Source organism: Sinocyclocheilus anshuiensis, unplaced genomic scaffold, assembly GCF_001515605.1.
Source record: "Sinocyclocheilus anshuiensis isolate Anshui unplaced genomic scaffold, SAMN03320099.WGS_v1.1 scaffold2050, whole genome shotgun sequence".
NCBI lineage: Eukaryota > Metazoa > Chordata > Actinopteri > Cypriniformes > Cyprinidae > Sinocyclocheilus > Sinocyclocheilus anshuiensis.
Genome location: NW_015544239.1, coordinates 94,350 through 108,257, shown reverse-complemented (window position 1 = coordinate 108,257; position 13,908 = coordinate 94,350). Strand labels below are relative to the sequence as shown.

The following is a 13,908-nucleotide window of genomic DNA, read 5'->3' as shown; positions in this document are numbered from 1 at the left end:
ATGTACAAAGACTTGAACCAACCCATCTCCACAAACCCTCACACAATCCCTCTCCTCTTCACTCATACTCCACAGACACATCACTCTTTCACAGACACTACCAATCTCCACACCAAAGTCTAAACTCTAGCACCTACCTTACTAACAAATTGCAGCGAAGGAAGTTTAACTGTTATAATGACTCCGGGAGATTTACACTTGGTGACCACAAAATAGATGACACAGAGGGAAGGCACCAGGAGACAAGAGACCAAAACTGCTTGGTCAGCAGGGCAGAGCATATACACAAAAGCTCTTTGACCTCAGAATGTCTTGCAGAGACTCAATGCTGTCATAATTTGTTAAAGAGGGACTTGTACACACCTGTATCAGACTACAACATGATTTCAGTTGAATCGCAAGACTCTTATACCCAGCCATCTTCACACAATCAGGCCTTTCCTGTACCTCCTCCTCAGCTGTACAATGGACTCTCTCCAGCTTCCTCCAAGTCCAAGAGCCTGGGAGACCTGACCTCTGAGGACATTTCATGTAACTTTCAGAGCAAGTACAAGTCAATCAGCCGAAGTTTTGTCACTCCTGCAATGAAAGACCAAAGACGGATCTGTGGGTTGTCTGGTCGTCCGAAGTCCACTGATCCCTTAACTGAGCAGCTTCGCAAGCTTGTAACGTTGGAAAATGAAGACTATGCGCGCCCCCTCCCCTCTTGTTCACAACTCATCCCAAAACCCCTTTCAGTGCTCCCTCTGGTTTCTCAGAGCTCTGCCGATGATCCTGAAGACCCTCCACCATTTCTGTCAAGGCGACTGTCGTCCCGCAGTCAAAGTCGTGTACGTCATATAGCCAATCGCGCACGTGAGAGACAGCAGGAGGCTTTCAAACACCGGCCTGTTGAGGGTGCCATGGAAGTAGTACTCCGTAATAAACCAGTCTCCTCCCAAAATCCTCCACCGAACAGGCATTCTACAGGCTCCTATATCGCTGGTTACCTGGACCAGCTGGGTCCTGAGGCCCGAGGCTTGCCTGAAGGAGCCTGCACCTCACTACGCTATGGATACGGAGATCGCTACTATAATGATGATTCTGTACTCCCTCCTGACTTCTCCAACTCATCAGAACCTGAGGTCTTCTTCCTACTTAGGCTTTGACCTTGCATCTCACCTGCTGTTTTTGACTGTGCATGTATTTCCTAGTAACAGTTGCAACTGTTGCAAATGTAGCAGGACACTTCCAGAACTGTGTACATACGGCATATAACATGGTCTCCTATATGTGCTACTCCTGCTGTATTTAACTAATTATTTTATATACATGTGGTCCCTGTCATGCTTAAAAAAATATTGTTCAAAATGTGTGTTGTCTCAAGGTTAAAAAAATAATAACAGTAAATAATTGAATTGGATATTTCTTGCAGACATTTTTGTTGTTGTCAGCTATTTGTTCTTTTTTAAACTATGAAGTACCACAAAGTCATGAAGAGGCTTCTCTTTTTATTCAGTCTTCCTGCATATTATGTTATTTGTATGTCTGTGTAGTTTGTACATATGTTGGTAAATTTATCCTCAGTCAAAGCACTATTGGTTTTCATTTAAATTTTAACTACTGTGATGTTTTTTCTTTAGCATGTGAACCGTGAACATTTTCAGCATGACTATGCACAGACCTGTAGATGCTGTGCTCTAATTTTGCACAGAATGATTCTGTTGTATTGAATGCAATACAGCACATTTACCTGCTTGCTCTGACTTGCTTGCTTTCTATTAGTCATGAATTTAAAGAAGTTTGAAACTCTTCTTCATATTCTAAAGCTGTATGGTTAAAGTTTTATTTTTATAATTGCTTTGATACAGAGAGCAAAAATAACATTTGTTAGACTTAATATTTAGTTTTATTTTTAAAGAGACAAAAAAAAAAACAAAGCTTTTTTTCAACTCCTCTGTGCTTAAAGATATCTAGTCTGTTGTTCTTTTTATTGTTGCTCATCCAAGATGAGTGTAAGCATTTTCCTACCAATGCAATAAAATTATGAAATGTTTGTTATGAGGAAAAATATATTTTTGTGTGGTTTCTCTTATCTACTTGTCTAATAACGGTATATCCAATTGTAATTTTTATTCTATATTCTTTCATTCTCTGTTTTGGCATTGCCTCGTGTATATTTACCTCCTAGATGCAAATGTCCTTTCCTTTAAGGCTGCAAAATGTTGTAAACTAGGTTGCTGTATTCCATGATGGTGTTAGTCTCTGAGTAACAGCAAACATAAAAACAGCCTCATGCTGATGTTAGACAGGACTGTTTTGACAGGAAAACTCAGATGAGAGTTTGTAATTAAAGATCAGGCTTTCTCGCAGATGGGGCTTTGTTGTTTTAAGTCTGAAGATAACTGTGTCTCACTGCCCCACACTTCCAAGAATACCGAATGTCCCTGTGCAGCTCTATCTAACCGTGAACTCATCAAAAATTATTGTGTAATTGACTTTAATTCTGTAACTCAGAGGAGGTGCAATTTGGCCCCATGTTGTTTTCTCTGGCCCTTGTTTTTCTACTGCTCTTTTGGGACTGTGGTCAAAAGAAATATCTCTTCTTGCCCTATACGCACGAGGGTGCAAGAAGAGCTGGTAACGCCAAACTTGATCAATGTCTTTACAAGTCTTATTGCTGCTCCCACTTTCTGTGCTGGTGCTTTTACTGTGTGCAGTGTGTGGGGCTGGGATGGGGTTTTCTGTGGTAGAAGAGACTCTGCAGGAAAAGTGTATGAACTTGGACGCTTCACAGAACTTAGACGGTGATGGTTTCTACCAGGATGGTGATGTGATTATTGGTGCTCTCATTAATGTACATAACCTTGCTGCAACTCCTGACCTGAGCTTCACCAGAAAAACAGAATTAGCGCCATGCTTAGGGTAAGTGATGTGCCCTTTTTCATTCTCTTTCCCATCTCTCTCCACACCTGTAAAGTACATGGAGTCTGTGTATTGATGTGTTTGGCAGAATAATATTTTATAAACGTGTACTGAATTTGTTCTCTGAGATTTTCCCTGCAGGTGTAGGATTTTCAATACAAAGATTTAATATATTAAATTAATACATTTATACATTAAATGTATATTTATTTATTTGATTAATTTGGGTTATGTATAACCGTAGCTCATGTTTAAGGTTAACAGGATTGTTAATGAAAAGTGCCTTTGTGTGTGTACAAATCTACATGTATGAACATTTAAACAAAATGTATTTATGTTCATTGGTTCATTGAGTGTTTATAGAATTCTGTTTTATACAAGTTTGTATTGTTTTTTTTGTTTTTTTTTTAATTATGATTATTATTATTACCATGTATTGCAATTTATTGCTCATTGGTAGTTAATTCTGGTTAATGCATTAACTAGCAGGTTATGTGTAAAGTGTTACCCTTGTACTTTATCAATTTAAATACTTTTAAATACTTTTTACCCATGTTTTTTTTTTTACCAATCATTTTAAAATATCTTGATCTTAAGTTAAATTTAGATTTATCTGCAGTCACTTTTTTGTAATGTTACATTTCAGTGGCTTTTTTTAAACACAAAACATGCTAATGATGTGAACATAGAGATGTTAACATACTAACTGCAGAATGCTACCTCTCTCTCTCGCTCTCTCTCTCTCTCTCTCTGTATATATATATATATATATATATATACATGTGTGTGTGTGTGTCTGTGTGTTTACAAGATTTTTTTTACTGTACTTGCATTATTCCATCATTATTTACTATATTTATATATAAAAAGTTTGCTCCAAGTTATGCTTTGCGGCACCCCAGACAGAAAAAAAGTCATAATTATACTGGAAATTGTTTGTCTGCTGTCAGTTTTCAGGAACATTCTGTGCACTGGGTTCAGGCGATTGTATTTGCAGTTGAAGAAATTAACCGGAGCCCCTCTTTGTTGCCGGGGGTCCAACTGGGTTATCACATAATGGATAGCTGTTCCCGTTACCCCCAGAGCCTGATGGCAACTATGTCAATGATCAGTGGAGGAAACAAAACTTGCGGCACCACTAGACCCGCCAAGGTCATCATTGGAGATTCTTCTTCTACTCAAAGCATTCTTCTGTCCAGGACCCTGAGTCCCCTGCAGATCGCAGTGGTGAGGTTATATTACCCACCAAGAAATGCTGAAATGCTAGAATTGATGTTTGGTTATTTGAAAATATGCAATATAACATTTAAATGCATGCTCTGTCAAACATTGTTTGAAATATGCTTTCAGATCAGCTACCTGGCCAGCTGCCCATGTCTTAGTGACAGGCAAATGTACCCTAATTTCTTCCGCACTATCCCCAGTGATGCCTATCAGGCACGCACCATGGCACAGATGGCCAAACGCTTCGGCTGGACCTGGGTTGGAGCTGTGGTTGCCGATAATGACTATGGACGCGGGGCTGTGCAGGTGTTTGAAGAGGAAATAAAGGGAACGGGAATCTGCTTGGCCTTTTTTCACACACTCTACCGGGAGCAGTTAGCAAAGGATGTGGCCCGTGCCGCCGCAACAGTCCAAGCCTCTTCTGCCCGTGTGATCCTGGTGTTTTCTTGGTATGTGGATGTAGAGGGGTTTCTTTTGGAACTGATCCGTAGGAATGTGACAGACAGGCTGTTCCTGGCCAGCGAGGTCTGGAGCACTAGCGCCTATCTTTTGGCCAATCCCCAGCTCTACACCATTGCTAAGGGAACACTGGGTGTAGCTTTAAGAAGCGTGCCCATACCTGGTTTTGATGCACATCTCCAGCAGCTACATCCTGCCCGCTACCCTGATGATGAATTCTTGAGGACCTTCTGGGAAAATACATTTGGCTGTAGCCTTACGAAAAGCACTTCCAAGGCTTTTCAGAATGCCCTGCCTCCATGCAGTGGCAGAGAGAGTCTGGAGGGGGTTCAGAGTCCATTTACCGATACTTCTCATCTGACAGTGACGCATAATATTTATTTAGCAGTATATGCTGTTGCTCATGCACTTCATTCTTTGCTGGCGTGCACCCCGCAAAATAACTCTGATCCTAAAATAAAACTAAAGTGCTCCTCTCCAGACAACATCACTCCAGCACAGGTATGCATCTCATGTGACTTTTTAAAAAATATGTTTATAAAAAGACATATTTAAAAATGTATTAATGTCATTGCATCACGTAACAAAATATTAACACAACTATCCAACTGGCATTTATTTTAAAGCACAATTTTCAAACACATTTATTTTAAAGAAAGCAAGCACAATTTTCAAACAAGATATTTCACAATAATAAGTCTTTTTACAAGAAGTTTGATGTTTAAAGTATATTTGTGTTTTATATTTATTTAAATATTTTATTTGAATCAACTGAAAATCATACTCTTTCAGTGCAACTTTATTTACATAATTTATTATCTCCTACTCTTATTCAGATTTTGTCTAAAAACAGCGTATGTATAAGGTTAAAAGGACTGTTAAAGCATGAGCAGTAAAAAATTCAGAACCTTAATTACATACTTATTCAAATGAACACAATTTGAGTGTTTGTTCTATTTGCGGCGACTTCTTCTTAAGTTAACTTTTTAATTAAAGCGTATTTATTCACATTTAAGTATTTGGTATTACTTTTAAGTATCTGCATTAAAATTTTTCATTTTAAGTATCTGTATACTGTATTATTTTTCATATCAATCAATTTTATAGTTGTTCCAAACATATTAAATGTTCTCTCTTTTCCTGATATGTTCAGCTTTTACAGCACATTGGACAAGTTCATTTCACCACTCAGTCAGGAGAAGAGTTTTATTTCCAGGACGGCAGCATGCCACCTGTCTATAACCTGGTGAACTGGCAGAGAGCTCCTGATGGTTCACTTAAGTATGTTTCCATTGGACAAGTGGATGAGAACCAGCTCATTATTCATGAGTCTGCCATTTCATGGCCTGGAGACTCCGGGAAGGTGAGATGGGTTTCTATCTAAACAATTATATAAAGAAGGTGTAATATATTGCGTAATATGTGTTCCCAGATGCCTGTGTCCGTGTGCACTTCTGAGTGTCCCCCTGGGACACGTAAAGCCATTAAGAAGGGTCTGCCAGTGTGCTGTTTTGACTGCCTGCTCTGTACGGAGGGGGAAATCAGTAACAGTACAGGTCATTAAAGTTCTCTAACACTAATTTATAAAGTCACTGAATACCATAAAGCTTTAATTTTCCTCTTTTTATTTTTTCCCTAGGCTCAATAAAATGTTATCGCTGTCCCCAAGAGTTCTGGTCTAATAGTTTCAGAAATGAATGTGTGTCCCGTGAGACTGAGTTCCTCTCCGTTAGAGAAACAATGGGCATCACGCTGATTAGTGTTGCCATTTCGGGTATCATCATCACAGCTACAGTGGCTGTGATTTTCCTGTACCATAAGAGCACTCCGATAGTTAAAGCCAACAACTCAGAGCTCAGTTTCATGCTCCTTCTGTCTCTCAAACTCTGCTTCTTGTGCTCGCTGGTATTTGTAGGCCAGCCATCGCTCTGGTCATGTAGGATTCAACAGGCTGCGTTCGGGGTAAGTTTTGTCCTGTGCATCTCCTGTATTCTGGTCAAGACAATTGTGGTTCTAGTTGCATTTCACTCCACTAGACCTGGATCCTCAGCTCTTATCAAATGGTTTGGACCAGGTCAGCAGAGAGGAAGTGTTCTGGTCTTTGCCAGTGTTCAGGTGGCTATCTGTGCCATTTGGCTCTCTGTCAGTCCACCTTTACCTCACCGTAACTTTGGAATCCAAGGGTCAAAGGTCATCCTTGAGTGCACAGTTGGGTCAGTTGTGGGATTCACCTGTGTTCTGGGCTACATTGGCTTTCTAGCTGTTGTCTGTTTCCTGCTGGCTTTCTTTGCCCGTAAACTTCCAGATAATTTTAATGAGGCAAAATTCATTACTTTCAGCATGCTGATCTTCTGTGCTGTGTGGATTGTATTTGTGCCAGCATATGTCAGCTCGCCGGGGAAGTACAGTGTAGCTGTGGAAATTTTTGCCATATTGGCCTCTAGTTTTGGACTCTTGTTTTGTATCTTTGTCCCAAAATGTTACATTATTTTACTCAAGCCAGAAAACAACACTAAAAGGTTTCTTATGGGAAAAGCATAATTATACATGTGATAAACTTTCTTTTCTGTTTTGTGATTCTGTTACCCTATAATAAAGCTGTTCTGAGTCACAGCCATGTTTGTTTCTGTTATTCATTTAGTGCAAGTGCTTCTCAAATCTGTCCTGAAGATATTGTCCAATTTTCAAAAGTACATTTTCAAAACGGAAAAAAGTAATACTAATAGTAATAATAATAGAGCTAATTCAAAACCTGCTATGAATATTTCCTAAAATGTAGCATTGTCATCTTTCACACAACTTATAACTTATATTATACTCAAAATATAAGGTAGAGTGGGTTGATATCTACAAACCCCTGTAAAAATTGCAGCTTTTAGAGATGTAAAAATGTATTTTACTAATTGCTGGTAAAGCAGTAATCAGCAAACAAGAAATAAGGCACAGGATAGCATGAAATCCCAAGTCAGGTGATTATGCAGAGATATACTTTCGTGTGGGGTGTGAATAAAGGCCTCTTGTAGCGATTCGATGCATTTTTGTAAGAAAAATATCCATATTTAAAATGTTATAAACATTTTATGTCACTTCCGCTGACTGTCATATGAGCAAGCCGTTCCGGTGGATGACATAGTACGTATGCGTTGCGCACATGCCTGTGAGATATGCTAGTCTCGCAAGTTTGTTTACAGGAGCAAAGGAAGCAAAGTTTCCTGACTTTAGCAAAGGAAAACCAGTCTCTTCTTTGCTTATATAGAAATCCTCCTACATTTTTCTTTACAAATCCTTGTTTTGTGCTTCTAATTCGTGACCGGCATTTTGTTTTGCTGTCTCTCCTCCACGCTTCCGCGTTCGTCACTAATCGCGTGTGCGCGACGCGTACGTTCTACGTCATCCGCCGGAACGGCTTGCACGTATGACAGTCAGCAGAAGTGAGAAAAAAGTGTTTATAATGTTTTAAATATGGACATTTTTCTTACAAAAACGCATCAATTCACCACATGAGGCCTTTATTGACCCCCCGGAGCTGTGTGAGGCATGTTTTATTATGGATGCACGTGCTTTTTTGACTACTTTTGGACTCTTGAACAAAAACACCCACCTACTCCCATTCTAACACTTGGAAGAGCAAGGAAAATTATTAATATAACTCTGATTGGATTCGTCTGAAAGAAGAAAGTCATATACACCAAGGATGCTTTGATGGTGAGTAAAACTAATTTTCATTTTTGGGTGAACTAACCCTTTAAATATTGAAATGTCGATCTCAACAAAATGATGGTTTGGATGAAAACTGAACATTGTAACAATGTCGCCTTGCTATTTGGGTTTGAACATCATAGAAAGTCAGTGGAGATAATGATATGAAAACACCCACCCGTTTTGCCTCTTTGTCGCCATCTCTGTTTGAAACCTGCAACTGCAGTTATTTGCAGAGTTATCTTCTTTACGTTGGTTGTGCATTGGCATGACTCCTCAGCATGGATAAATCTAATGTTTGAGGTTTATGTGTGGGCTGTAAGTCATCGCACCAGTGTGGATATTCACTGTAGGCCACTTTGGAATTACAGATACTACGTCTTGGAAGTATGTCCAAAATAAGAAGCTTCACCTGAAAATGTCATATGAAGTAACATGTCTGCCTGTTTTGTTCTGACCAACTGAAAAAAAAAGTTTTATAAGAAATCGCGCTACCATGGTGATTAAAACTAATGATCACAAAGTTAGCTCAGATCACGTCAAACCATGCAAATTAATATTATTGTTATACTTTGTTCTCAAATTGTTAATGTTAACAACATCAAGGTTGCATCTTATGTGTATTCAGTGTGTATTAGCGTTACCTGTATATTTCAATTTCTGAACAGTCTAATCTCTAATTGTCATACAATTCCAATTTCATTGAAATAAACTTTTTTTAACCTCAAAAAGCAATTTAATTTTTCTCAGAACTTGTTCTCTTTCAAATACTAATATTTTGTTAGTACAGTGTAATCCCACGTATCTGTAATCAGATGCACATTTAACCTTCATCCTTCCCTCGAGTCATTTTGACCCTAAATTTGTAATTTTTTTTTTAATTGAGTGTTCATCTGAGTGGTACAAGACTTTGTGACTTTGTTCCACTTGAATTTGGAACACACACACACAAAAAAAATGAGTGGATTTGAGGATGTATGTGGCTGTGATAAAAAAAAAAAAGAAATCCTTCCCTCGTGGGTTATTTTGACCTGACCATAGGAATGAATGGAATGTCGAAAAAAGGTTGGGGTTTTTTATTTAATTTTGTCACAGTTGAACATGGATCACACACACACAAAATTGAGTGGATTCGAGGACTTTATGTGGGTGTAAAAAAGTAACAAATCCTTTCCTTGCGGGTCAATTTGACCCCCCATAGGAATGAATGGAATGTCGAAAAAAACATTTTTATTTTATTTAAAAAAAAAATAAAAAATCTGACACAATCCAGACAAAATTTATATCCAAACGAAGAGCTGAGACTACAGAATATTCCCAAGGCAAAAAACACACATATACCCCCCCTACATGCACACACATGCACACAAACACATACATGGTACACGCACACACATAGAGACATTATAACACGCATGATTAAGGTAAACAAGGTAAATAAAAAATAAATAAAAATCACCAAAAAATCATAAACAACCTACATAAATATTAAGAAATAAAATATAAGAATGGGATCAATATAAACTTTCTGGACCAAAAAAAAAAAGTTTCATTTTAGGCCTTCGGGTCATTTTGACCTGTGAGGGAAAGGTTTGTTACAAAACACAAGGGAAGGATGAAGGTTAAAACTGGAATAGAATGTAATTTTAGTCACTTGCATGTGTTTAATTGCCATCATGCACCATTTAGCTGCTGTATAAATGATCTACAAAGGTTACAAATGATTCGTCACCTGCAGCATCCACACATGCGATATAGCCTACTAGCCGGACTCTTCTTTATGTATACAGATGATGCAAAGACAAACGACCCGAACCACTCAAATTAGAAAACATTATTACAAGCTTACCATTGTAAATTGGGCTAAGGTAAGGAGATAGTTTTGAACACTGATTGGTTATGTACTTGCTCAACAATTGATTTTGGATAATTTTTTAAAAAACATTCAGAATTATTTGCATACATAAGCTTTGGAGCAAAGGCAACATGATCAAAAAATAACCTGTTAGTAGACTATTTATAGTATGTAAGCACTGCTGTTTTATTTTTAGCCATTGTTTAATTCCTCTATTAAAAACATTGCCATTGGTCTCTAATTTTAAATTAGTAGGTAAAGCATTCTAGAGTTTTGACCCCTTCATTGATTTAAACAGATTGACCAAAAGAGGTCTTATACTTTGGACAAGACTGTCACCACTAATAGTGGCTCGTGTGTTTGCCCTAGAGGTCTGACACCTACTGATTAATTCAGAAAACAGCAGTAGTGCATGATTCTTCAAACATAAAAAAAACAAACAATTTAACATAATTAAAATCAATGAAGCTATCAAAGCTAAGAAGGTTATGCTTTCGAAGAACATCACAATAATGCCATCGCAAAGGTTTCTGGTCCATAACTTTTATGTTTGTATATTGAAACAATAGGCTTCAATGTAGTTGGAAAAGTTTGTGACCAAGATGTAATGAAATATAATAAATGTGAAAATATCATTGCATGCATGTACAGTTTTGCAGTTTGACATGACAGATCCCTTCTAATAATACAAAAACAAAATAGATAAAATAAAAATTATACTGACTCCAAGCTTTTGGTATAGTGCATGTATAATGTGTTACAAAAGCTTTTTATTTCAGATAAATGCTGATATTTGGATCTTTCTATTCATCAAAGAATCCTGATGTACTCAACTGTTCAATATTATATTATTATATATAAATATTCATACTACTACTACTACTACTACTACTACTACTAATAATAATAAATGTTTATTGAACAACAAATCAGCATATTAGAATGATTTCTGAAGGATCATGTGACACTGAAGACATGTAACGCCGACCTCATACAGCATGCGCCCAGAACTGCTTCCGTTTACAACAGTGAGCGCAAGCTAGATTAAAGTGATTATTACGTTTTAAATATGGTAATTTTTCTTACAAAAATGCATCGATTCGCTACAGGAGGCCTTTGTTGACTTTTTACACAATATAAGAAGTGGGAAAGCAATAAGTGATACTGCCTATCTTCCTAAATCCATAATACAATTCGTAATATAGTGAGGATAATAGCTGAGGAAGTGGGATGCAATTCGTGGAATAGCCCACCTTCCACAAACACCTCTAAGTGTGATACAACGGGGAAGCCGCCCCATACTATTGTCAAAGTCAAAGTCACTTTTATTGTCACATCACCACAGCACACGTGCCTTGGTGAGTGAAATTCTTGGGAGCGTGCTCCAGACAGTGCAGAAACAATTTACATATAAACATACAGACCTCAACAGATGACAATGTGCAATATGCACATACATATAGTCAGTACACACAGTGTACTATTAGACATACTTACAGTTAGCACTACACATTATACACAGTATGTACATGCAGTTAGCAATACACATTTATACACAGCATGTACACATTCTACATTATGTAGACATATATACACAAAATATGCGAAGGTGCAACAGATTATACATTAACTGGATACGCAAAATGTCATGGATGTGCATTGGATGGTATCCAGTGGTAGCAGATAGATTATTGTGTTTAAATGCAGTGTGTATGTATAGTCCAGTATTGAACTGTTGGAGTTAAAGTGCAGTGTGTGGCCTACCGTATTGTGGGAGTAGGCTGTAGGGTGTATTAGTTCTGATTGTTCATTAGTCTGATAGCTTGAGGGAAAAAGCTATCCCTCAGTCGGCTAGTGCGGGATCGGATGCTGCGGAGACGTCTTCCTGAGGGCAGCAGAGAGAGCAGTCTGTGGGATGGGTGGCTGGAGTCACTGATGATCCTCCGGGCTTTCCTTATACACCGCCTGGTGTAGATGTCCTGGAGGGAGGGAAGCTCACCTCCAACAATGTGGCGGGCAGTTCGCACGACCCTTTGCAGAGCTTTGCGGTTGCCCGCAGTGCTGTTTCCAAACCAGGCAGTGATGCAGCCAGTCAGGATGCTCTCCACAGTGCAGGTGTAGAATGTTCTGAGGATGCTGGGGCTCATGCCAAACTTCCTCAGCCTTCTCAGGAAGAAAAGGCGTTGATGTGCGCATATTGTACCACCAAAGCTGGGTAAAATACTACTAATTGAAATCAGTGACTGATCCTAAATTACATGACAAAAATTGTAGTTAGAAAGAAAATAAAATATATATTCCAAAGTTATAAATGACAACATAAAGTGCATAAACAAAAAGTCAAAGTTCCCATACTGAGGTCCATAAAGGAACTGCAGGGGAATCAGAGTAAAACGAAAAGCTAACAATAATTTCAATCATAAAACTCTCAGGGATTTTTAAAAGTAAGACATGGGACCTCAGGGTTTCGACTTGCCTTTCTTAGCCTCGATGACTTCTCTGAGGACCTGTTTCTGCCTCGAGCGAGGCCGCTACCCAGCACCCCAGCTCCTCAAGGGAGGGGCTCTCGCAGTTACGCTTGCCTTCTGACCCTGCCGCCAGCTGGGCCCAGCAGCAGGCTCAGGCTCAGGTGGGTGAACGGAAGGACGCTGCCTATGGCGAGGGATGTAGCACTCAAACGCCTCTGCCTTAACCCTCGCCTCCCTGAACATACAGACTACCATTTCAACAGCAGTTCCAAAAAGTCTGGCAGGCAAAACTGGGGCATCAAGGAGAAAGGACCTGTCCTTTTCCTTTAGCCCCGACAGGTTAAGCCACAAATGCCTCTCTGTGACAATCAGTGCCGCAAGAGAGCTGCCGATGGTGGTCGCACAGAGGGCAAGATTGGAAGAGCGGTGGAGTCCACTCGGGTCATCACATCCGAAAGTTCCCCATACGCGAGTGACGAGGAGGAGGTGGGTTGTGATGTAGCATCCGCCTCGACTCCTGTCAAGTCTAGCTCCTCGGAGTAACATGCTCTCCACCGAATCGGAAGAAACCGGACTTATAGATTTGGCTTGAGAGCAACAGAACTGGCGACTGAGGATTGAGAAATGGAAAGACCCAACCCAAGCTCATTAGCCAGATCTAACTGCGAGCCCCACAAGTGCAGACAGCGCTCTGCTTCGGCAGCTGTTTTACTGTGAAAGAATCACAGTGAGCACAGCCAGTTCCCTCGAGAGCCGACCGTGCATGCTGCGCTCCCAGACACATCACACACAGCACACGGGAATCACTGGGTGTGATGAATCTTTGGTGAATCATGGTGGGGAACGTTTCTTAAATCTGCGCTCACTCATGCTTTTTTTGTCACAATCCTTCCACACAGGCACACACAAACAAATGGCTCCTGAAGACAAGAAGCTGATGATGTGTGCTGCAGGTGCCCTTTTATACTCGTGGTTGCATCAGTAGCACATCATACGCTAATGTGAAGTTTATTGTTGTGTTTCCACATGCACTTCAGACACCAGTTGTGCTGAGGGCATTCCCCAATGTGTCCTCTAGGGGACGTAGTGCAAATTCTCAATCGAAAGGGAATCAACCTTTTGAATGAATCAGCTGAATCGCAATGACTCACCCATTAACAGTGACATGCTGCCACCTATTGGAAGTTTTAATTTCACATTTCAACTCTTTTTTTCATGTTTTAAATAATTTACAATATCAGTAATCAACGTTTTATGTTTAAAACAAAGCATCTTTTAAGCATTCATAACTGCATGTTA

General features: G+C 39.3%; 2 protein-coding genes across 2 annotated transcripts; both read left to right on the top strand.

Moving 5' to 3' along the window:
- Window positions 1–6: 6 nt before the first annotated feature.
- Window positions 7–1,186, top strand: LOC107697637 (1-phosphatidylinositol 4,5-bisphosphate phosphodiesterase eta-1-like). The gene has a single exon (XM_016498437.1). It carries the CDS (start codon window positions 381–383, stop codon window positions 1,146–1,148), a length of 768 nt encoding a protein of 255 aa, XP_016353923.1. The 5' UTR covers window positions 7–380; the 3' UTR covers window positions 1,149–1,186.
- Window positions 1,187–2,634: 1,448 nt separating this feature from the next.
- Window positions 2,635–7,128, top strand: LOC107697632 (extracellular calcium-sensing receptor-like). The gene is made up of 6 exons (XM_016498433.1): window positions 2,635–2,904; window positions 3,990–4,131; window positions 4,255–5,088; window positions 5,741–5,950; window positions 6,020–6,143; window positions 6,227–7,128. Exons 1-6 carry the CDS (start codon window positions 2,639–2,641, stop codon window positions 7,126–7,128), a joined length of 2,478 nt encoding a protein of 825 aa, XP_016353919.1. The 5' UTR covers window positions 2,635–2,638.
- Window positions 7,129–13,908: the final 6,780 nt, after the last annotated feature.

Bases quoted from the DNA above. Each gene is read 5' to 3' on its own strand.
- LOC107697632 (XM_016498433.1), top strand. From the start codon at position 2,639: ATGTCTTTACAAGTCTTATTGCTGCTCCCACTTTCTGTGCTGGTGCTT. The intron at 2,905-3,989 runs GTAAGTGATGTG...TTACCCCCAGAG, and splicing joins GAATTAGCGCCATGCTTAGG to CCTGATGGCAACTATGTCAA. The intron at 5,089-5,740 runs GTATGCATCTCA...TGATATGTTCAG, and splicing joins ACAACATCACTCCAGCACAG to CTTTTACAGCACATTGGACA.
- LOC107697637 (XM_016498437.1), top strand. From the start codon at position 381: ATGATTTCAGTTGAATCGCAAGACTCTTATACCCAGCCATCTTCACAC.